We start from the raw sequence: 26,644 nt of genomic DNA on the forward strand, positions 1-26,644 counted from the left end.
CTATATTTAAATTGGTAAACATCGAAGCCAATGCATGTCTGCAACACTAGTTTTGATTCCTATCGCTCAAGACTACTGACGAAGACTATTGGTGAAGAAGTCGGCTTATTTTTCTTTATTATCAATTATCATGTAGTTAGTAGGAAGGCAAACAAGGTTGTGGAATTCCGCGCGTAAGCTAAGTATTTACGCCGCCTCTTTATCCCTTACAATACTAGAATAACAGTAGCTTTGCTAGACTATATAGGTTAAGGGAGTGCGGACGAATTTTAAATTGATACGTGTGTAAGTGATATTATAATATAGTGAATCGAGTCCGCCATTCTGCAACGAATATCGGGCGTAGTCCGTACCACAAGAGTAGGTAGGTCGCATTCGCCTCCGCCCCCGCCTCTTCAGCACCCCGTTATCAGTCCCGCTGCCCGGCGCCCGCATCGTGGGCTCGAGTCAATCGACATCGCTTTCGCAGTTCGTTTGTTCGCTGCTTTTTTCAGTCAGTCTGAGTTACTTCAACGAAAAGCACGCATTTGTCTGCCGACATCCGAGCCGTTTACGTGTAATAACTGCATATTGTAATTCCTTGCCAACATAAAGAGGTAAGTCATAAACATCTTTTATTATTATTTTTTTTAAATAACTTTATCACGCACATTGGTATTGGTAATTCTATTACTAGCTATAATAAGATTTTTTTATTTGAATTATAAAAAAACTTTTTCTATAGCTTAAATTCATCCACGTATTCAATTTTCAAATATTTTACTTTACCTACTTTTTTGTATTGCTTGTTTTATGTCAATAACGGAACAGTGCCGGGTGGGAGTGATGCATGACTTCATTATAACATAGACCGTAGTTGGTTTGTAAACCGTCTGTTAAAGAGCCGAATGCCGTCTAATTTTCTGTTGGTACATTATCGTTAAATGCATTGTTGATAAAACATTCTTCTTGGTATGACTAATACATGAAGTTACGTACTTGGTAGACTATAGAAGCACTTACGCCCTTGATGACATACGGTATTCGTTATTGATAGGTTTTTCACATTATACTTAGATTCTTAATTCTTTGAATGCATACCAAACATTTCTTAATAAGATGATTCATCGGCTGACGGTACAATTTCATATGTATTTTGATTACAAAGTAAGTCGTAAAAATATGTATGAGTCAACGCATTGGGGTGACTGTATTTAAGGGGATATTTGGATCAATGTCGCGGTCGCTTCGCGTAGGCTGCTAATTTACTGCAACTAAGTTCATACACACATACAGAAGTGGGTACCACATGAGTTAGAAATTTAGACTCATATCTAGGGTCACCACAGTGTACAATCATGTTCAAAGGTACTTCGATAACAATGCAATCGTCTTGCTAAAGTTTATTCAACTTTAGATAATAATATAGTACCTACCTAATAACTAATAAACAAATTTAACCTTGTGATGAGTCTCGCAGATTCAACAATCGATTCGCGGTCACTGATACTACCTACTACATTTTTTTCAATTTGTACATCTTTTCAGCTCTTCTTTTTATTTTAGGCAGGTACTTACATTCATTAATTTTACTTCGATTTTTAATAAGTATCTGGGCCAATGCAATTTTCTTAAAGTTGACTTTTCGGGCGGCGATAATATAAGCTAAGTAGGTACGTACCTATGTGATTGTTATTAGTAATAAGTCAAATCAAAACCGTTCACCAAATTAAATCAATGCAATTAAAGGTAAAAAATTAATTCAGAAACACTCCACCTAGAATAACTGTTTTTATGGTTCGTTTCACATCGTGTAAAGTTATGTTAATAAATACAATTACTTACAGAACCGGCTAAAAAATGGTTGTATTAAACTTAAAAATATTTATGATGTCATGTATAAATATTGAATTTTACGGGTTTTATGGTAATTTTTTGGTGATATGTATTGAAGTGCAAACATTAATAATTTCACCTACCATCAAGTGTGTGCAGTCTTCTTCAGAAAATAAACATCAAGGACTTTATAAAAGGATACTTGTGTACGCGTTTGGTTTAAATATCAGATCATTGACTATAAATAGATATGTGACTAACATGGAGAGCGTTGGACACATGCTTGTCGTTGGCCGTATGACTTTACAACACATTTATTTTTGAATTTGGAATCTGTTTACATTTAAACTTTTAACCGTTTTTAGAGGTAAATGTTTTGACATTTATCTACAACTGTATTTTTGCAAAAGTTAGGATGTTTGACAAAAGTCTGACAACTTACCTAATCCAAATACAAGTAGGTAAATCCTAAATTTTAAAACCCTTCCAAATGATAATACTTTGTCCTTTTAAAAATATTCATTATCAATTTAATTAAAAAATAGTGGCTCGACTCTTAATTAAGTATTTTTTTAGGACAATTTTTGTACCTACTATTAGAACATGTTCTTTGATAATGTTTAAATTATAAATCATTATTAACAGCCGTTGATATTTCATTCGTTAGATTTCTACGGGTACTTATGGGTAAGTTAATGTAAACTTGCTTGTGAACAACAAAATAACAATATAAGAAACAAAATACATTCAAACCGGTATTGGATGTTGACTTTCGCCACTTTCACACACCACAGAGAACTCTAATTATTATACACATGGAATCTATAATTTTGGTAAAATATCAAATGAAAATGGATCAACTCAATGACATTTCGTAAATAATTGCAGATTATTTTTCTTGCTGTTACTGTATGCTTCCGTGACTTAATGTAGGTAACTTACCTGTCTAACTAATTTCTATGAAAATTGTCATAAGTTAAACTGCTGGGTACCTAGTGCTAGATAATATTATTATAATAGGTACAATTTAAATAAACAGCGTATTGTAATATACCTACCTCCACGTTTTCCTGTTTGGTTTTGACATTATTTTCAATTAAGTCGTTCACAATGAATCATCGGCAGTATAAATGTTATTGAAATGTTTGTTTAAATGGGGTTCACACAGCTCTATAAACAATTGGACGTAGGTATTTATATTACAAAAACATGGCCTTCCTAAGTTCAGCAAGTTATACCTTTTTTTTAATGGTTGAACTTCTGCGTTTACTGTATGAAGTACCTATGTATCAATTTGTTTTGTTTTTTTTATCGAATTCAGAATATTATGTAATGGGTTTACTGGTACTAGTGGTAGCCTTATATCATTAGGTATACCGATGGTGTTACTTGAGAAAATGGCCGGTGGTTATCACTTACTAACAAGTAACTCGCTTGACTTGTGATATCATGACATAAATCAAATCAAATCAAAATCAGTTTATTCACGTAGGTCACGGAAATGACACTTATGAATGTCAAATGAAAAAAAATATATTTTTCTTATTGAATCTACCGCTACTTCGTAAAGGGTTGAGCTAATGAGAAGAAGTAGCATGAAACTCATTGCCACTCTTTTATATCAAGATTTAAATTTACATCGATTACAATATAATATATGACAAATCATTTCAATTACAATATAATATGTAAGATGCGACAAACACACTCAAACGTCAAATAGTCTGTCTATCACGAGTAAGTCAAAAAAGTCAATGTAAATTAATACAAAGGTTATTGAGTACAGTAGCTGCATCATCCACATACACCATAAATAAGTAAAGGTATTCATATTAACATTAATAATAGTCGGAGATTGAAGTCACTATCTCATTAAAAAACTCAATGTAAAGTTACTCCAATTTTAAAATTACTTCGCCCTGTCATGTAGTTCTGTTGTGACAAAGATAAGGTTTAAAAGACAAAAAGTTTTAATAATGGAAAACTATACTTCGCGTTTTGTAACTACTGAAAACAGTCTAAAAAGTAACTGTCTTACAGGAACTTTTTAGACTCTTTTTTCAGTACTATCAGCTTAAGTTTTTTTTTTTTAGAATGGACTATAGTTCTTTCAGAAGCGCACTTTTATTGAGTGATTAGCATCCTGATAGAAAGAGTAATTTTAAGCGGTCTAAAGTGCTGGAGATCAGTGTCAGAAATTTATAATAATATAATATACCTAAATATAAACCGAACTTTATAATAATATAATATATTAAACAGTTCGTGATGCGAAATAAAACGTTGCCTATTACGAATACAATATATTATTAATAAACTGCTATCTAGACTTCAACAAATCATTGGACGTCAAATAACTGAGATAAACAAAATACCCAATATATTGCGCAGTTAATGAAGTTAGACATTACAACGAATGTGGGAAAGAGAGGCTGGAAGAGAGAGAGAGTAACTTCCCGAATGGTTGAATCGATTGAGAGCAAACAGAAACAGCCCCTAATGTATAAACTGCGAGGGAGAGCGCAGCGTACGCAAAGCAGCACGTGTTCGAATTTGAGCTTTGTGAATTTTAACCTTCACGTTGGAGTTTTTTTTTTAAATCTATTTTCGCCTACAGGCAAACGCTTCCTTGCCTTCCCAGACATAAAATTAATATTTTATTAAATGAATTCCGGTAATTTTATTCAATAAAATATAGCATAATTTCGGCTATGTGGCCAAGCAGAAGCTGTGTGTATTTTGTTATTTAAATATTATTATTTTACTAGATAACCAAAGTAAGTCGAATGATTTAAAGGAAATTAAAAAAAAAATACTGATTCATTAAAATGTACACCATAGTGCAGTTTTTCTACTTGTTTCATTATCTATAATCATAATCACATCATCACATTTCGAAATTTTTATTTATACTAGTCTATGTTGTTGGTTAGTAACGCCGTGTCCAATAAATGTATAGAACGACGCTATTGCCGATCCCGCAGACACCCTAGGTGCCCTTCGCTGCACTAGATCGATACCCGGCCCTGGGAGGGGCCACCGGCTACCAGGGCTACCACCCTAGCTTTATTATAAATTATAAGACCGAACTTTATAATAATATAATATGTTAAAAACAAAACCGAACTCATTTTATGTAGGACAAGTGGATGAAAACTTAATTTTTAATAGTGTTGTTATGTTGTTATTTTAGGATTCATCATTAAATTAGGTCTTTCTGCCTGCTACCACCATTGCTAGAACACTAAAAGTTTTTTTTTAATAATAGGACTAACGAGTTCACCTTTTGGTGATGTCCAGGGGTTGCTCTTTCAGAGAATAAATTTGGCCATTCAGAGAAGTAACGCTGTCAGTTCTTGGGCACCTTACCTACATACGCGATCTTAGCGCAAGTTACTTTATGCCTAAGTAATTATTATTTATTAATTAACACTTAACAGTTTAATTTAGGTGAATTTTCATCTTATTTTGTTTCATAAATTAAAATGACTCGTAATGTTATAGCAATAATAGGTCATTAATTTATTTCTATAGTTATTTTTTGTAATAATTTGGGCTTGTCATATTTCACATGTAAATAATATTAAATATTAATGATTGCTCAATGCGTCACACTTGGTAGACAACCCTACCGGATACATAGGAGATTCGTCAGTACATAACTTATTAGACGCTCTTTTGTATACTTATCGATCGTGGGGACTTGTTTTCAGTCTGAGTTAGTCCGAAACAGCTTATTGTTTGATTGAATTTGAATTATCAAACAAAACGTTTAAAAATGGAAACAGTCTGTATTTGAATTGTTGTTTTTTAATAAAAATTAATATCCGCACCAATTCCTCGCGATAGCGCGAGCACTAAAATCAGTCTTGCTTATCATTTTTTTAATATTGTTTTTTTTTTTAATAGGATTAATTGAGAATTGAATTAGCAAGAAGTCGTCAAACGGTACTATTTGATTGGTGATTTTTTTAGGGTTTAACTGACGCTCGTTGTTTCCACACAAATGTCTTACTGATATTTATCGGTAGCCCTCTCATCTGTTGGTGGTGATCTATCAGTAACTATGCGATTCTTGTTTGTAGGAACCGGATATAATCTAGTGGCACCAGATTACACCTCGTGTAACTCCCCGGCATGTTTCAATTTTCGTAATCAAAAGACGCTTTTCGTTGCATCAGTAGGTTAAGCAAGCGGTATCTCATTAATTTTATTGTCAGATTATTTCAACTTGACTTAGTAGTAAATGTCTGAAGGCGACAGCTCGATTCCGACTTTCTGCGGATGCCTATTTATTTCCATACTCTAGAATATCATAGCGTTGTGAACCCCCAGCTCTTGGTTTACCTAAAGGATCACCAGTTAATAAATTTTCATACGCTGATTACATGGTATGCCTGACACATCGACTGATCAAATCAAGGTAGAACGCCTGATAGTTAAATTAGAAATAGCGAAGGTACAGCAGAAAATAGGATACAAAGTCCAAAATATAGGCCAGGCTTATGATTCTGACCCAAGCGGAATGAAAGTTTAGCAAGCAAACTGTAATTTTGACATGGGTAAGGTACCCATGTCAAAATTACCCAAAAAAAAGCACGTACACCTTCCTTAAAGGCCGGCAACGCTCTTGTGATTCCTCTGGTGTTGCAAGAGATTGTGGGCGGCGGTGATCACTTAACAACAGGTGACCCGTACGCTCGTTTGTCCTCCTATTCCATAAAAAAAAAAACAACAAAACCTTCGAATGAACATAATATTTGTCGTCGAGTAAATAAAGTTTTAGTTCATGTACCTTGAGAGAATATTTTTTCTGCTGAATATCTAAATGATCGGAAAGCCTGGGACTAGATTGTGATTATTTTATAGCGATAGAAATGACTGTACAATAATGTATATTTTTATTGAAAAGAGCGCAAAAATAGAATGCTGGGAGAGTTTCTTGCGCCGCTTCTTCTCTCTCAGAGCGCCATTTGTTTCCGAAGCGGTAGTAGTATCTAGTAGTTATTAGAAATGAAAAGACTTCTAAAGGAATCAATTTTGAGAAAATAAATGCCTTTTTAGTAAAAATGATGATACTATAAATTCATTATAATTCGTTGAGAAAAATAATATTTTGAACATTATTATTATATCTTACTAATGAAACGCTGTCCATCTTAATTGCAATTAGATTTTAGATGCTCCATAAAGTCGAGATGTACCTAAGATAATGTTCTACGGTCTATGAAACCGCGATAGGTCAATGACACCTCTTGCATTATAATTGGTTTAAACATCGTTAACGCTTACTAATTTGGTACATTGTGATAATAATGACTAGTTTCTAATTTGCTAACTCGATTTATGTTGAAACTTGCAAAACCTTAGTTTTAACTGTAATTTTTAGCATTCCGTATTCGAAGAGTAACCGACCCTATTATTTTTTTTTAATTTAGTGGCACGGGAACCCTATTACTTAGCTTTTAGGGTTGCCAACATTTTTCTTTTTTCAATATTTTTACCCATAGTAATGTAGTAGGAGTAAAAAAGAAATTATGGTTTGTTTTCAAAATAGAAATATAAACTTTATGAGCCTTCATAATATTCTCATTTCAAAGAATGTTCCATATTGTTACATTTTAAATTTATTAAATAACAGGAATATACTAATTACTCTGCTTCAAATATTATTTTAGACTGAGCCAACAGCACTTATGTAATTTTTTCTTCATTTTAACATCACAAAAGAAGCAATGACACACTACTTCATTCAAAAAATTACATCACTTTTTAAAAAGGTCTTTACTTTTCGCTACACAGTATTTAAATTGATCAATTATCATAAGTATATATTTACCTATCAGACAGTTTGGTCTGTTTTAAACATATTGCACTTAAATTCAGAATAAAATACGTAACAAAAGCTCAACGTCTTTTGCGCCTATATATTATATAATCTAATATCTTCTGTGTTATCTAATATATAAAATTCTCATGTCGCGGTGTTTGTAGTTAAACACCTTCGAATCCGGTTGACCGATTCTCATGAAATTTTGAGTGCATATTGGGTAGATCTGAGAATCGGACAACATCTATTTTTCATCCCCCTAAATGCTATTGTATCGCGATTTTAATATCGGCAATACAACGTTTGCTGGGTCAGCTAATAATTTATGTATTTGATATAATCATATCAAGTTGTCTTGTAAATCTTGTTAGAAAGCATCTCTTTGTAACTCCCGATGACGTGAATGTGAACAGCAAACACCTAATCAAGTATTAACGTAACTTATTGCATTAATATAGATTATTATGAAATGCGATGCACAATGTGCAGGTAGGTATATTGTTATATCACGCACATCATACCATTGTTGTATTCAACAATGTTAGACAATGGGCAGCGATAGTGGACAGAGGTTGCGACACCCGCAGGTGTGTGGTGATGCTGTAGGTACGTGACAGTTAAGACATTTGGTTGTAGCCGTATACGTGACAAAATCATTAAGATCTTCGTGACAATATCAGATATAACTGGATCCTGTCATCGATTCAACGTTATGATATTATCTACATTCTACACGTATATCTACTATCTAAAGGCAATAGTCAAGTTAGAATCTAATGGTATAACTCTGTGAGTATAACTCTGTGAGTCATACATTTTTGTGCCGTTTGGTGTCGACACACTTGGCCCGTGTTTAAGAGGCGCGGAGAATGTACTAAGTACTATCTTCACATACATATTTGTGCCGTTTGGTGTCGAGACACTTGGCCCGTGGCTTAGAGGCGCGGAGAATGTACTAAGTACTATCTCACATACATATATACACTTCCCCGTAAAGCTATCATAGGTTTAATTTAATGCAATCATAGTATTTATTGTAAATATAGTTATAAGATTTGTTTAGTTTGAATATAAATGCACTGTATCTACATTTAAAAAAAGAAATTTACATTGTAATGTTCCTGGACTTTCAGCGTTCATTTCAAGTTCATGTGAAGAGTATTAGCACCGGTGCAATTACAAGCAAATGATATATGATTGCTTTTTGCTTAAACGCTTCGAACATATCTGTTGGCTAGGAATTAGAATGATACCTAATTATACACGATTGACATCATATTGACACTTTATGGTCGGACCTGTTTATGCTGTTTAACATCTAGTGGACCATTTTTTGATCTTCAATAATGTACCCAGAAAAATGTGTAAATTCGCTTATGTCGCATGCAAGTCTCCTCCTGCGAGGTCTGTGCCCTCCGCCGATGAGACCCTAATTATAACCCTGAGTATACAATCATACCGACGAATAACTCATTACGATGACATCTCGAAACGATATTTTTTAACTCAAGTACTGGGGAGTGCACAAACTGTAACTGAATGCAACCATCTACCCATATCATCTTGAGTGTCAGAAACCATAATAGTTATATCTGAAAAGTATAGGGAAATAATAGCTAAACACTTTATTACCTTAGATAATTTATATGTTTTTATTAGAAAGACCCACTTGCTGCTAGACAGCCGATGAAAACAGGCCAGGTTTATTACTTTAGTGTGCGTGACAAGCTATGTCTTACACTCGCGATTTGTATGTCACTTTATGTTAGTGTGCGTGCATTGCTCAAAATAGTGCTTAGCTGTCAAACCTAAATTTTTTTTCGATGTTTCTCAGCTGTCACAGTCTATCTTAGACTTAAGGTTAGTGCGACGAGAACTCCAAACAATATTCGTGGAAATGGGGAATCCGTGTTGTTCATTTCGTACTCTTACTGATGTACTAGTGGGCCCGAACAATATATCGTATAGACTGCAGACGGCAATATGGTCGCCATATAAAGCATGTCGTGGGCGACAGTAATTACAAAACAACAGATGACGTATATATTATACGGGGTCGTTGACCGATTCCGCCATAAAAAAGGAAAAGGTAAAATTTATAATAACCGGTTGAGGCAAGTTAAGCGGTGGAATTTTTTTTCTCTTTTCAGCTAAATATTTTTATTTAATTGAATGGTTACGTTTTCGCAATAGTTCGATCCTGACTGGTGTGGTTTGAATTGGTAATGTAAGACTTATATTTAATATCTTATATTAATTATGGTTTATTAATCAGCTCAAAAGAATGCCGACAAATGTGTTTATAATCAGATCAAATGCGAGATTCTTTATATTTTTGTCAAAACAGAAGTCTTTATTTTCTACGGAAATTAAGTATTATTTTGTGAAATATACTTACTCGATACTTGTAGTAGACTATAGTGGAGTTTTGTATATTCTTCTTCAACATATAATGTGCATTATCTGTGTTATAACTGCTAAATAAAGTTATTCCAAATTTAAATCTTTTTGTCTTGATCTTACCTTTGTTACTACAGAATTACATGACAGGGAGAAGTAATTTTAAATTTGGAATATCTATACATTGGCTTTATGGACAGTGTGAGCACAGAGTAGATAGTTCCTTGAACAAAAATATTTGACTGCAATGGGCGGAGGTTGATTACCTTCTGTTGAGTCCATTGTTCTTCCGTTATTGACTGTAACTTAGCCATTTATTTTGCACATTATCTTATCGCCGATGAGTAATATGTGATATCAAAAATTGGAAACTCATTCGATTTGAAACTATTTTTCTGTAATGTTTTATCGTTTATGGTATGCTCCATAATTACCAATGTGTTCTTATTATGTAAAGTGATCTATGTTTTCAAGGGAAACCATTGTATAAAGTGATATACATATATACATTAACGGCCTTACAAATAAAATTTGTATAAATTTATACCTGAGAATAAACCAAGAATATGCAAAATGTTGACAAATAGACGTTTTGCTTATGATTGGTTTATTCGGACGTATACAGTTTCCCGCGTTAATTTGCAAGGCTGCTTGACATTCTGAAAACATCAGAATAATTACCATTGTATTGAAAGTTTTGTCAGTGATTTAGTCAACATTTTGCATATTCTTAGTTTATCCTCAGGTATAACTTTATGCCAAGTTCATTTGTAAGGCTATAAGGCGTTAAATTTAGCTAGAGACCTAATTCGGGTGACGAAAGAAGAAACTTATTGTTTGGCAAGAGAATGTTTGTCGTTTTTGCATACTTTATTACAACGAGGGTTTCCGATCGGAATATTACTTATATCATAAAATGCAGCGTATTTCGGAGATTTTTTTAGTATATAATTGGTAGCGTATTCTTATCCGGAACTCATTATTTTTTGAAGTTATACTTCTTTATTCTTATGAGATTGAAATTTAAAGATTCGCGCGCATCACTGTAACACAAAAGTAACAGGGTAAAGTTGGTTCCTATTTCCTGACGTTTGCGACATTCGTTGTATATTTTTTTTTGGTTTCTTCGTCTATTATTAGGATAGGCAAAGGGTTCAAGCCCGTACAGCCGTATTCGTTATTTAATAATGAATTGTTAAAGCCATCATTGCAAGATTTTTACAATATAGATCTTTCTACAAACTTAGAATAACACAAGGAATGAATAATTTTAAGGATTTTTGATTTGTTAGGCCAAAGAAGGATATCTTCTTGCATGCATACATAAGTAAGTACACACACTTTTTTTTTTTATTTAGAAATGTATATACTAGCATTACCAATAATTGAGTCAATGACAATTCATTAAAAATGACAATTGATACAATGAGCGGGCGCGGGGTACTTTAATATAGCAAAACAACGTTTGCCAGGTCAATACTTGTTAACTTTATAATTTTATGTAATAATGGCAACCTCCTCCCATTGCAGTCAAATATTTTTGTTCAAGGAAATATCTACTCTTACTACTATAATTGTGAATAAATTATTCTAGTTTGGAGATACGCTGTTTTCTGAGTTTTATTATTATAAATATAAAGAGTATATATAAAGTCATATTAACAGGTTGTGAAATGTCTTTAATTGTATCAAATGATCGGAAAAGAACGTTTTTATACCACGTTACTTTTAGTTTGCTACCAGTAAAAAGTTTTGCTTTCATTTTATCTATACTAATTATTAATATTATAAAGCTGCAGTGTTTGTTTGTTTGTTTGAACGCGCTAATCTCTGGTACTACTGGTCCGATTTGAATGATTCTTTCAGTGTTGGGTAGTCCATTTATCGAGGAAGGCTATAGGCTATGTTTTTTTTTTTCAAAATTAGGGATCCGTAATAAAATTGCTATTTTGTAACACAAGGTGTAAAATCGAAAACCTATTTTTGCGTGCGCTGCAAAAACTATTGACAATAGAACAAAATGATGTACAGGCTATAATATAGGCAATATTTTATTACTTATCTACTGCAACGTCCGATTAATGACAGCTGGCAGGTAGCGGAACGTCCGATGACGCGATTAAGATTATCCGACGGCGAGCGCGAGATTCATCATTATTAAAAGCGATATAATTACCTAACGACTCCACCTATGGCTATATAAAAAATACATTCAAGTAGTTAAAAGTATAGAAAATCAACGTGTAAAATCATAAATTATGTTTTTGAACACAAGTTATATATAAATAAAAGGTTAAAGCTCGAGATTATAGGTAGAAATGTGATAACATTTTCATTATATTAAGTTTTTATGTAAAATATTAGCGCACACATTAATAAAACTTGATTATTATTGAAATAGACTATATAACCTATTTTTTGATATTAATATGTCATTACTTCGACTTACGGGATTGTTGCATTAAACTAAAATAAAGCACCCATTCTTAGTATATACCTACAATTTATCTGCGGAATGCACAAGTAAAACGTGAAATACTTGGTTGTCTCAATACATCCAGATTATTGAATATTATAAACATTATATTTATGATATTTTGTCCCTATTACAAGCAATGATTTACTGTTAATTTATTGGATTACAATAAAAATTTGATATTTAAACCAAATCGATAAAGTAGTATCGATCATACTGTTATAACTTGTCGATTTAATGTCGTAAGAAGAATTTTATATGTAATTTGTAGATAAAATCGGAAACTAGATATCATGAGGATTAATTTCATATATAAAACAAATATAATACGTAATTAAAATATTACACTTACATGATAAACAAAACAATAACAAAACACTTGACACTACAAAAATAAACAAATGACAATTCCCCCCGCAAAGCGATTTTCACTTAATTATTTCTTTTAATTTTTGCTCGGATACTTGATATTAAAAGATAAGCCTATTACAATTACTTACCATAGAGTCTTAAAAATCGTATTTGACAAGCTAATTCACTCATACTACAGATTATAACACAAAATAAATACGCAAGTCGACTGGGCCACTCTGGTTGCCTGGACGTTTGACTGTCTAAAGAAAAAAGCCGCTCTAGTTGCCCGGACGTTTCAGTAGTTATAAAACTATCGCGTGAATTATACTTTATATGGCAAAACAACGTTTGCCGGGTCAGCTAGTATCATAATATTTTTCGTGACGTCACAAACTGGCCCAACGGAAGACCAGCGTTGGTTTTCAAACCATCAACATGCTGAGTTGGGACCATTTTTTTTGAATCGTATATAATAGAAATGTTTCAGTCTTTTTGTTTTTTGCTTGTTTATCAATCTTAAGTTTATATTTATTTTCTATGTTCTGTCTTTGTACAAAACTACTTACTTATACGTTTCAAAATAAAAATAAATATTTCTTTCTTTCTAAAAAGGTCTATTTAAATAAGTTGTCTTAATAACAGTCAAGAGGCTTACATTAATATAATAAATACGTATTAAATCGAAACCGTACAAGTGCAGAGCTAACTTAATGAGGCGCTTTTCCTGCTGCCCAGTCGGATGTCCGCATTCAGTGAACTTAATTCCTGATATTGAACATTGACGACAGCTGACGTGAAACTAAGAAGTACAATATAATAAAAATTATAGTATTTTAACTATACCTAGAAATTGATAGGATTTTTTGCGTAATACGTATGTCCACCTTAAGGCGATGAGTAAGCAGAAAACACGCAAACATAATGTTTTTAGACAAGTTTTGTGGTGAAAGTATAGCATTTCGAGCTATGAACACTACTTAATCCTGTTATACATATCCTTAAGTCTTATTTGTAGGTTGCTAATGCTTGCTGTTGGTTATAGTTAACACTGCCGAGCCTTTTTGAACTACCACTTTTCTTTGAAGTTAAACAAGTTTTAGCATGGCGTGACGCATTTTTTTGGTACTTCTCTCAGAAAAGTTATTCTTATAGCATGTACTTTTTTGTGTAGGTTCATTTATTCAGATTAGTACTGAATAATGAGGATTGTAAGCATATAAACTGTTTTCCACGCAAGAATTTTGAAAATATTGGCTTTGTTATATAGATGGCGGGCCGGCAGCCGTGAACTCATATCGCTCAAGGTCGCTGGCATTTAGTGTCGCCTTAAGCAATGCAATATGACTGAAATTGCCTAAGTATTTTTATAGTAATTTGTATATTTATTATAAACTAGTTGTAATATAATATCTCTCATCATTTTAAGGCAGCGTTCGTATGAGACGTTTTTGTTCGACGCTTTTTCTCAGCAAATCCGACTACCACGAAAATAACTTTGGATTTTTCGTGCTAATATATATATATATAATATAATAGGCTATATATATATATATATATATATATATATATATATATATATATATATAGCCTATTATACTCACAAATAATGTGACTTTCTATTGATAACAGTATTTCAAAATCGGTTCCATACATCCAGAGATTACCAACTAGAACCTTACAAAGTTCATAATCTTAGTATAGAAAACATTTCATAGTGTGGAAGAATTACAAACAAACACGTAGCTAGAAAAATAATAAAAAGCTTATATTTTAACTTAGATTTAACTTTTGCATGACGGTATGATAGTAGGTTATAAAATATTTTATAATAAACATTGAAAGAATCGCGTAAATTACCCTCAAAGTGTGGTCACCCTACTCGATGCGAGCATCACCGTATATGGTCAAAACTGTTATTCGCAGTCACCTTGTTGACGCGAGCAAGGCTACCGCCGTATTGGTCCGGACTCCATTGCTAGCCAGGAATGCTTAGTATTAATAGCAACAAGGTCGTTACAGATTTGCTGGTTTTAAAATGCATTCGCAAAATGGAACGTTTTCCAGAGATACATTTAGATTTGCGTGGGATTACGATCCGTATTGTTGTAAATCATAATGATATATTTACAAGTATGAAGTTAACACTAGCGCTTTTAGATTTATTAGCATTGTATTATCATCAGTATTTTAACGTACTTCGCTTAAATTTTAGGATTGCAATTCAAATATTTTTATTTAAAATAGGATTTAAAATCACTTATTGAACCTCAAAAACTACCCATTCAAAAGAGACTGCCTCAGACCTGAGAAGAATGGGCGCAAGAAACTCAGCAGGCCTTTTTTTTAAATATAAAATATGGGTTACAATGTGATATCGTACAATAAACATTTATAATTAAAGAGCCTGAGGGTGTTCGCTTTATTCCCAGTCCGTTGTGTCATTAGGAAAATCGTTTATGCTATAATAACCTTTCCCACACAAAAGTTTTTTAACAATTCTTTTAAATTTCGTAACACATTTGTTTTGTACATTTTCTGGGATCATTTTGTAGAAGCATATACATCGCCCAACAAGACTTACTAACTCGACCCAACCGAGTAGTAGGCATAACAAGTTTATGTTTGTTCCTGTAAGGCGAATTGCTAGAAGGATCCAACGGGATCCTGAACTACAAAGTTTTCGCCTATAACGTTTATTTGGGCTGTTTTCTGATATTATTGTTATGGTGGACGATATAAACAATTTAAAATACTGATTAAAGTCCGTACATAAAAATCTATCTCATGCAAGAATTTAATCTGTATAGAAATTTCTAGGCGGGTGAGAGCAGCTCGAATTGACGCTAACAAAGAACGAATGTACATGTTGGCTGTAAGTTATAACATCTTACAGCATAGATCATCGTCCAGTATTCAGTATATCACGAAATTTAACGGATTCTTTTAATTTGATTAGTGATAATAAACTATGTTGCTGCGCCGTACGAGCGTGGTAAATCAACGGAACGGTACATGACAGCGCTCTTCTTACGGTGAAATTTTAATAACTATAAACTTTCTACGGTACAGACGCGGAGCTGGCGCGCGAGGTCGCCGTGACTCATTCAATGTTCAGTGTTCACTGTTCGTTCGTCTGCCGCTGTGGTCTGATGTATCATGTAATTGATCTTGTCCGTCAATTGAGGTCTGTTATGAGTACTTCGTAACCTGACGTCAGAATTCTAAATCAAAATAATAATATATACTACATACTCAAAAAGTAGTTTCATATTGATGTATCAACATGGCCGAAAATACGTATTTTTTTGCGTACACAATATCTATTGAAGTTATACTTCTTAAGGCGCGTTATGAAAAAATGATGAGAGTGAAATTTTAAGATGCGCGCGCATCGCTGTAACACAAAAGTAACAGGGTGAAGTTGGTTATTAAAATATGTCACAACAAATTACATTGATTGTTTGTTTTATTTATTTAGAGCATTGGTATCAAGAGTCAAGACCAAACCAAACGTGTCGTTAACTAACACGCTCTTGTAGATTAGAAATTTAATGTTAGTAGTCCACTTCAATACATGGACATACGACACTTAAGAGGCATAAATAGATGGAGGAAAATTATTATGTAGTTGTTACTTTAAACTAGCCGCTACCTGATGCACTTTGCTTCACCTTAAAATGGCTTATTACGAGTGCTCGTGTTTCAATGCTGCCACATTTTAATTTGACATAATATGGTTCAATAATTTTCATATAAAGATAACTAACTGGCACTAACGTTATAATAATATGTGTGATTGGCCTATGGACTTGCATACCGTGCCACTAAATAAGAAAAAATATGTGTGCAAAGATTCATTTCAGTTGGGCTTACAGTTTTAGATTTATAGTTAAACATATAAACACACATACATTCTCTTTTATATATAGACATGTAATTCGTTTTTCACCGCTTAATTTGATTTATTATATAATATATTCTAATTTTAATTACTTACGATATAATGAATGTCCACCAATGTACAAAAATAATGGTCACGATAGTGAGTCAATATTATTTTTGCACGTTGAATTTTTTTGTGATTTACCAAATTTATTTATCATTCTCACTTACTATCTATGCTTGATTCCGCAGAGGTCAATGGCTGCTTAAGTATATACATAAAATAATATTTATTATAATATTCAAAAATATAATCAAGTTATTAAGATAAACCTAGGTGATTTGTTGCATTTCTTAGTATCAAAATTATTATCATAATATTGAGATAAGATTTAATTTTAAATTACGCTTTAAAATTTGTACTCTCTGTGTTTTGTGATTGTTGCTTCATATTTGAGCCAACATAAGATTAACATTTAATCTTCACTTTCAACTACCCTCGTTTATAGGGAATCTTTTAAAAAATACTGGTTTCAACCGAAACTTAAAACATTTAAGAACGTTTAATTCTTGCTCAGATGTCTACGAAAGGACAAAGCTTTCATAACAGCGACCATATGGCGGGTTTTTTATCTTGTTCACTTGTTTGACTATAGATGGAAGTGGAAAGGCTGACTGACATAAGACGGTATTTATACGCAGGCGTGTCGCGACAATAGTGCTCAAATGAGTACAATATACAGTTGTTCGACTTAAGCTGTGATGAGCCTTTGTTACTTTGTAATGCAAAAACTACGTCACCTATAAACAAAAGATACAATATGACACTACAACAGTTACATTGACCCTGTTTTTGTTCATTTGTTTGGATAAGTCAATTTTGGTTCTGACTTCTGACATAAAACACGAATTTTTATCTATTTTTGTTAGTCTAACGGTACTTATCAGCATTGATTGGTACGTAGGACGAAAAACGTATCGTTTTTATCTTAAATAATTAATACATCTAGATAGAGTCTCTTGATGTTAGACAACCGATAAAAACAGGCCAGGAGTACGTCTTGCACTCGCGATTTCTATGACATTTTGTGTTAGTATGCGTGAATTGCTCAAATAGAGGTTAAATCTAAACTTTTTTCGACGTTTTCACAGCTGTTCATAGTCTATCTAGACGTATAAATAATCTGAGGTTATTATAAAAAATTCTTAGGTGAAGAATCATCAATGTAATTTGTCTAAAATTCGTGCTTGTTCATTCCTCAAAGGCAAATGGCACGCTATTATTGTTATTTCTCTTTCTGTATTACCTGTAGCGCTGATCGATTGACTCTTTCCATCATGTCTTTTAAATGAACAAATTCTAATAAACTCTTCTTGCCTAAACACATGGCGCACCAATTGTTCAGCCATCGTACCCGGTACGGTCCGGACGGTAATAATGACTTTGTGCGATGGACAATACGTCATACCATCGAAACCAGACCATAATATGTTTTGGCTGTTAATGTACCAACAATGTTGTCAGGCCACAACAATTAGTATGCTTATTAAGCTGTAAACAATGAGTAATAAAGTATTTAATCTCCATTTCAAATAAGTACGGTGACGCATATCAAAATTATATTTAAAAATCTTGATCTCTCGGTGTTTATACATGTCTCGTACCTTTCTCGAAGCAAAATGAGCGATGACGCATCGAAACAGGATTGCAAGACGTATTATGTGTGGTTATTGGAATTATATGGCAGTGTACAATTTACCTAGAAACACCTATATACAAGTATTCCAATATCAACATTTAACTTAATCGTGAATCGATATCGTGTGGACTTTTTTATTCTTAGTCTGTGAATGGCTGTTGTAGCAGATATTTTAGGCATTGTTAAGCTGAAACAATGAAAAAACAGAAAAAAGTTTCCATTCAAAAATAAAAGCTTCTCGACTTTCGTTAGGTACGTTTGTTCTCTTACCTCTCTTACTTTACTTACCTCCTACATATCGCGAATCCAACGTAAGCGCTGACTTAAATTCGCGGTTAAAACCATACTTTTTTTTTAATTAGTGGCACGGGATGCAAGTCTATAGGCCTAAAACCATAGCTAGGCTATAATTATTGCCTCTGGTCAAAACAAATTGTACCTCAAAAGCAGACAAAAATTATTATAAACTCAATTATAATTATCGTGCCTAGTAATATGTGAAAGCAAACTTTTGAGTACTAACCCATGCACAGAGTAATGAACAACTCGGAGCCTATTGTAGACTAAATCGCCAGATCATTATTATAATAGCAAATGTATATTAAAAGGGACTTCATATTTTAATTGCCAACGCATTTCATATTCCCCAGACGAGTCCATTGACGAACTGAATGAAACATGAATAGATGATTATGTGCTACCTCAGAGCACGTCTTTTAACAAAGGCTGTTTCCCTGCGGACAGGATGTATTGCAACATAGTATAAACAATACATATAGCCACTTTATAACAATGTCCGCTTTGTATTCTACTCGGGTTTTCGGTTGAAAAATAGCTACATTCAAACTGACGAGATATTAATTTGGATATAGTACCTTTATTTTGAATAAAGTGTTTTCTATGATTTATTCAGTTTTTTGTATGTTGAAGGGTTGAAGCACTTAAATCCGTGGAAGTACATGGTTCCCATAGGGGTGTGCGAATCGTGGCTCAGGAATTAAGTTTGCCTTGATCTGCTGGAGTGTTACTGTGTAGACCATACCCTCAAGACCTTTAAGGGACATATATATACAGAGGGTTCAGGTGTGGGATGTCTTCTTACATAAGAAAGGTCTTCAATGTTGTCGCGGCAGGCTGTACATAGTGACACAAATTTCAGGCAGTTAGTAGTCGTTCCCTGTCCATGTTTGCGTGTAGCTATTTGCGCATTCGCCAATATAATATAATATTTAGTGACTAAGGTATTTATTAAAAATAAAATATATTATGAGATACACGCACACGCACGTAAAAGTAAGTAAAATAAATAGAAGCAACCTTCCAACTTAACTTGACCCTGCTGTTGCGGATGTCCATGTGTGGTTACTTCATCACTTCCCATCACGTTAGCCTCTTGACCGTTTGCCCTTTTGTCTATTCGGGTTTCCTCTGAAACTTAAAAAATCTATCGTCTACTTTAGGCGTGAATGAGTAACAAACAGTCGAGAGTTATAGTCTCATTGTATCTATATATGAGTTGTGATATTCGTATGGATTATTTAGTGTTTCGACGTACGAGCTCGCGATTCTCCTGATCGGTATCCAATATGATTGGTATCTAGTCCAATTTTAAACTTTGAAATATTAAAGCTATATTTAATTCCATAAGCCTTGAGTTTAAGCGCTTACTTCCAAATAAAACTATCCTCTCTAAAAATCTGTATATAGAAATCCATAATATAAGTATCCAAAAAAGCTTCTACACGTTGTTGATGCTACATGAATTAATATACAATGATAGTGTTTTACTAAGATATGCTAGTCTAATGACTTCTCCCACATGTCTGTCGATATAACTTTAGCAAGAGTATAAGCCTACCATTATGAGAATACATCTACTAATTACATGAAATGATTAAATCATAAACAAGAAGCGGCTCGGTGCATTAGGCAGCTCACTGGAGCGTAAACAATTTAAGTGGACCGTATCGCGTCACCCGGCCATCCCACCACACGCCGTCCGCAGATACAAAGCTTGTTTACATTCCCTACAACGACGCTTTCATTGGGATACTTCACAGACCACAAGCCCTTACATCCTCCAGATCTAATTAGCTTAACATACGTACGAATTAGTATATTATAGTGTATGTATGTGCGCGCATTAGAATATGACGGAGATTTGACATATTAAGCTGAGTAGTAAGTATTATTATCTGCGTGTCATCAAAGAGAATGTAAATACTACGTAATAAGAGGTGGGACTGCCTGAGTAAAAATGGAAATTTAGTTTAGTATGAAATGTCATTTTGACATAAGTTTGAAGTAGTAGAAATTACAATATGGCGATTGGTGACGAAGTATAATCCGGATAAGTTTGAAAGCGAACAGTTGCTTTAAACGTAGTGGATTTCGGCTATCTCCGTTTTTTACAAGATTATAGCCGTCATAACATTTAAGCTATCACTGACTGCACGTTTAATACAATCTATTGAATCGATTTTTTATCAAAGTTTCGCTAGGCTGCTTAAAAACTTATTTTTTCCTGATGCCATCAGCAAAAAATAAGATTTTAATATTTTTTCATTTTGAAAATATAATAAGTTTCAATTCGTATATCAACATTAAAAAGGTTAAAAGCAATAATGAATTTTACGTTAAGATATCCTAAATCTGTTTTAATCTATAAAACCTTGATTAATTTCGGAGTAAGGTATGCGAAGATTTTGTTGATATATGTGCAAAATAAAAATTAGCCAAGTAGACGGATTTTTTATTGGCATAAGTTGCTTGTTATTTATGTTATAATTATTATACTCGGACGTTGTAAGCAACTAACTAGACTTTAAGAGAAGAAGCAATTAAGGAGCAAACAGCAAGATTATCACCCAATGTTGAGTGATCGCCACAACTGACACCATTCATTTACATTATAATGCAATTTGTTTTCTTTTAAAAAATATTTTCATTAATTTTACTTTTTTATTGTCAACAGAACTCATAAATAATGGCTTGCTCAGTCGACGCACCCTCTCTTAAGGACCTCCCAAAGGTCGCCACAGACCTGAAGAGCCAGCTCGAAGCATTCAACCCCAGCTGCCTTCGCGATGTGGACACCAACGAAAAAATCGTTCTACCCTCAGCGGAAGGTATGTTTTGATGTAATATTTCTAGAATTCCAAAACTCGCTAAGGATCCTGTGTAGTATGTCACGTTGGTAATTTGGAATACCGAAAACGATCTTTATTTAGCGAAAGTGTCAGCAATTATCGATGAAAAATAATAGTTAAGTTTACCCTGACATTTCGTGCCATATAATTAGTCATTTTCGAGCGGCAGCAAATCTTTACAATACCAAGAGTTTTCATGAATTTCAACGTTCTAATTGCAAGCCATTAAGTATAATCTCTAGGGAGTCTACGATACTTGATTGATTAAAAAACTTGAAATACGTCGACATATAGTTGGACATTGTCGAGCCTGAGGTGTGAGAATAGCTATTAAAACCACAAATTAAACTTAACATCAATTATTTTATACAACCGTTTCTCAGACGTAGCGCAAGAGAAGCAACATTCAGCACTACTGCAGGGAGTTGAACAATTTCAAACTTCATCATTGAGGAAAACTGAAACTGTCGAGAAAATAGTACTTCCAAACGCGTTAGGTATTTGTTAAGCCCAGGCACTGATCTAGTAAAATTGAAGATCTGTATAGTACTAAATATAAAGAGTTACTTAACTTACCTCTTTAGATTTTTCTGGTTTTTTTTTTCAAAAAACATATTATATGATTAAATTATAGTAATTGAACTAAGTAAGCTCCAAAATATCCGTATTTGCTCAAGAACTAGATTAGGTATTTTTGGAGAAACTGGATCAGAGCCTGTTTATGTGTTCGCGATTTAAAACTATTCATAAATTTAACTCATTCGTGTTGTTTGGTTTTTCGATAATCTCATCCCATCAGTTTTAATATACAAAATTCATAAAAACATTATCTATAACAACTTGCACATTGTAATATCTGACAGTTAAATTTAGTTTTATTTTTGCCTTGTTCTTGGTGTTTTATAAAATACCTAATTATAAGACATAACCTATTAAGAATATGGAGTGTTGTCTATTTCTTAATAATATTTTTTAACGTTTGAGATTAACAATTAATAATTATTGGATTTATTAATATGCTTCGAGTTCTAGCAAAAATATCTATTGTACGCACTTTTATAATTTCATTGTCTATGGCTGTACACAGATGTTGCCACTGAGAAAACTCAACAGTCCCTGTTTGCTGGCATTGAAAAGTTTGATGCTAGCAGGCTAAAGCACACAGAGACACAAGAGAAGAATCCGCTTCCAGACAAAGATGGTATGCATAATCTACAATATAATTCAGAATGATATTTAAGAACATAATACTTTTGTAATAAAGTAATAATTATTAAGCCTTGCATGTAACTGTGCACTACTTTTTATTTCTGCTGCATTTTGAATGAATATGTATATGCGTTTTAATTTAAGCTTAAATTTTGCGTTTGCACAATGCTTTATCGTAGTGGTAGCAGCTGAAAAGGCCCATCAGAACCTGCTCGATGGCGTAGAACACTTCGACAAAACACAAATGAAGCACACCGAAACAGAAGAAAAAAACCCCCTACCTCCAAAGGAAGGTTTGTTACTGCTTTTGGCATTACTTTTCTTTTAATGTATTTATTGCATTGGCTCATAAATGCTTTTATGTTGCAATTTTTGTAGCCTCTATACTTTTGTCATGTGATAAAAAACGTTTTTTTGTTTTTACTAATTTGAGTCTTTTTGTAATCCACTAGTATGTAACTTACTTAATAATCAACTAGATGTTTTATAAAAATAATATAATAATTTCTATATTTTAAACTCAAAATCAATTCTTCTAGATGCTGGTATTTAACAAGATTTTCTTAACTTAGACTTTGATTACTACATATCATTTTAATAAGGCTTTCAAACAAAGATTATGATAAAGAGGGGGTGTAGCATTTTTAAAAAAATAACACGACCGACGCCAAGTTTCCTATTTGGACGGGTAGGATAAAGTATAGTGCGCGCGGAAGCGCCTAGTCACCTGAGGTATGGGGGGGTGAGACGGAGGAGACAAGACGCACACGATATATATGGTCGACGACAGGGGGCCTACTTCTAAAATCGATATTCGATAAATCGTCGCATTAGTCGTCTCGAATCCTACTCTTAGCCACATCGTAATCAATGTCGAAACGATGATTGAACGAACGTAACATTATTCGATATTATCGGTCCTAACCCTACGCTTAGCTGAATATGTCAGAGACGAATATTCGAATTTCACAAATAATCAAACGTCACTTTTACGATAATCTCACCGACACCTTCTAGGCTGTCGATGCTATTATCGTTTCAAGTTGTATAGATATATTTGCCATACAATATACATTCTTAATAAATATTATTGAAATAATTATATGTGATTTACTATTCAACAGGATTTTTTACTACTAAGTCATTTAAGTCATTCTGTTGATCGTTTATGCGTAGAAATAATGCAAATGGCCGCCTGTGAAATAGGAAGTCGACCAGAAGGGTTGAGTTACTTTTTTTTACATTTTATTATCCGCAAGTTTTGTATTATTTATTCAATTTTAAATGGTCATATCATATTCATTACATACTTTTTTAACATTTACATTATGTGTAAATGAAACCAAATTGGTGGTGCATGTCTGGCATGGTCCTTAGCGCCTAAACTATGTTTTGACTTACATTTAACAGCGACATAGCACAGATAATGTTTAAGTTTGAACATATTTCATTCACACTAACATCGTAAAAAAATCAAAATATTAGTCTATGGTAACGATAAACGATAAGGAATTCGAACATTTGTTAGAGTAGGATAGTTGCGATATATTCGGAGTATTATCGTATTCGTTGTCGATTTTGCGAGTAGACCTCCTGAATGAGTTAGCTTGACGTTTGTCTACCTCCCCCGCCCTGCCGCTCAGGCGGTGGCTAGCACTTCCGCGCACACTATAGAACACCTAAGGGTCACCTGATGGTATGTGATTACCGCAGCCCATACTCTCTTGTAACATCAGAGGAATCACAAGAGAGCTCTGACGACCTAATAAAACGTCGAATAAAAGTACATAATATGATTTCCAAAACTGAAAACACGTTGGTACGTGGCGGGTGAGGATTGAAAGGGTAACGTGGTGAGATGTTAAATATTCTCTACGAAAATGACTCGCAAATCACATTAACCAATTATTATTTCTTCTAAGTAAGAATGTTGTTTAATAAAGGTTGCCGAGAATTGGCCGAATATTATTATTATTTAAACACGATTTATATATTAGGTGCAGCATCTTAGAAACTATTTTGTTATGTATTAAAAAGAGTGACCGTTGAGTTTCTTGTATGTTCTTCCCACGAGCTCTACTTAATCTGAATCATAATATGGTAGATTCAGTAATTTAAAAGAAATATATGTATATGATTACGATTCAAAAGCGCTTAGTTTAAGCCTAATTGAATAAAGTTTATTTAACTATTAGTAACAAAAAGAATTAAGATGATTTCTTAGAAGTTATATAATATGTGTGTGTATTTACAATTCCCAGCGATCGAAGCCGAGAAGGAGAAGAACAAGTTCTTGAACGGCATCGAGAACTTCGACCCTACTAAGCTGAAACACACAGAGACCTGCGAGAAGAACCCACTGCCCACCAAGGACGTGATCGAGCAGGAGAAGACCGCTTAAGCGCTTCTCAATATCGCAACTATATCTCGCTAGTAGCGCAGTATAATAAGTTTTAATTTTAAATCGAGGTCGGTTTGTGTGCTCTTATTATTCCTAGTTTTTCAACTAAATGTGCCACAAACCGATTTATTAGTCTGTAGGAACCAAAATTTTCTATGTCACTTTTAATAATATTTTAGGTATATATTTTATTAGCAGTTTCGTTTTATTTATGCGTATAGTCTAAGATTGTGTACTGATTATTTAAGAACTCGCTCCTTTAGTATTAAAAATTGTATTTTAATTGCCAACGAAATTCATGGTTTATCTGTTTTATCGTCTGGTTTAAATTTTAATTTAGGAGTGTAGTTACCAATACTGCTTCGTAATTTTGGGAATTTAATATTATATTATTCCTTCTATTATTATTGTACGTTATATACATACAGCATTATTAATATTTAATTGAAGAAGCCAGTCTTAAACATATTTTAGGTATTTATTTTTATAAAAACAAGTAGTAATAATAATGCTCAATGAATAGGATTTGTACTTTTCTAATCGTATTTATTTCGTGATGAACAATAATTTTTACGCTCTTAAACATAACGCAAAGAAATTTTCCAATTTTATACGATACGGCTCGCCAATAAATGTATCAAAATTTTGTATGTTTTACAGACGGTGCTTTTTATAAATAAATATATAACACAATCCGAATTTCTTATTTCACCCTATTTTAGCTATAACTACTGAGCTCTGGCAACTCGGCTGCTATTGTGATCGCAAGAGACATCGATTACATGACCTTCATGTAATAAATTATAAAAAAAAATGTGATAGCAAGTACCAGGAAGGTAAAAATAATTCAGAAACAAGATTCTTATTTTTTAACCTTCAAGATAGTGATGAAACTTATAAATGACCAGAGATTGGAACTTGTGGACACTACGGTCTTTTTGGGTATCACGTTAGATACAAAGCTTCAGTGGGGTCCACATATTGCCCATCTAGCAGATAGACTCAGCTCTGCGGCATATGCCGTTAGAAAGATTAGAGAGTACACGAATGTTGCGGCCGCTAGATTAGTGTACTTCAGTTATTTTCACAGCATCATGACGTACGGTATTTTACTATGGGGTCATGCTGCTGACTTTGATATAGTGTTTGCTCTGCAAAAGAGAGCTCTTCGTGCTATATATCAGCTTGGTTATAGACAGTCTCTCAAAGAAAAATTTAAACAAAATAAATATATATGACAGTTCATTGTCAGTACATTTATGAGAAATACGTTCACAAAAATCTTCACCTTTCTGCTCTTAATAGTGATTTTCATTATTATAACACTAGAAATAAGGGATTGCTTGTAACTAATTCTAGTAGGCTTCATAAGTTACATAATAGCTTTAAGGGTAAATACACTTTTATAATAAAGTCCCAGCCACTGTT

General features: G+C 33.3%; 1 protein-coding gene across 3 annotated transcripts; it reads left to right on the forward strand.

Moving 5' to 3' along the window:
* Window positions 1–426: 426 nt before the first annotated feature.
* On the forward strand, window positions 427–25,909 carry LOC126975101 (thymosin beta). 3 transcript variants are annotated; one of them, XM_050822924.1, is made up of 6 exons: window positions 427–596; window positions 21,432–21,585; window positions 21,990–22,103; window positions 22,694–22,807; window positions 22,995–23,108; window positions 25,077–25,909. In XM_050822924.1, exons 2-6 carry the CDS (start codon window positions 21,444–21,446, stop codon window positions 25,214–25,216), a joined length of 624 nt encoding a protein of 207 aa, XP_050678881.1. In that variant the 5' UTR covers window positions 427–596; window positions 21,432–21,443; the 3' UTR covers window positions 25,217–25,909. The 3 variants fall into 3 exon arrangements, with proteins under 3 accessions (XP_050678881.1, XP_050678882.1, XP_050678883.1); XM_050822925.1 differs by lacking the exon at window positions 22,995–23,108; XM_050822926.1 differs by lacking the exon at window positions 21,990–22,103.
* The last annotated feature ends 735 nt before the right edge of the window (window positions 25,910–26,644 follow it).

Source organism: Leptidea sinapis, chromosome 34 (genome assembly GCF_905404315.1).
Source record: "Leptidea sinapis chromosome 34, ilLepSina1.1, whole genome shotgun sequence".
Classification (NCBI taxonomy): domain Eukaryota; kingdom Metazoa; phylum Arthropoda; class Insecta; order Lepidoptera; family Pieridae; genus Leptidea; species Leptidea sinapis.

What these genes read in the sequence shown, in the direction of transcription:
- LOC126975101 (XM_050822924.1), top strand. Translation starts at nt 21,444, where the DNA reads ATGGCTTGCTCAGTCGACGCACCCTCTCTTAAGGACCTCCCAAAGGTC. An exon ending in TCCGCTTCCAGACAAAGATG is followed by an intron (nt 22,808 to 22,994) that starts GTATGCATAATC and finishes GCTTTATCGTAG; the next exon opens with TGGTAGCAGCTGAAAAGGCC. An exon ending in CCCCCTACCTCCAAAGGAAG is followed by an intron (nt 23,109 to 25,076) that starts GTTTGTTACTGC and finishes TACAATTCCCAG; the next exon opens with CGATCGAAGCCGAGAAGGAG.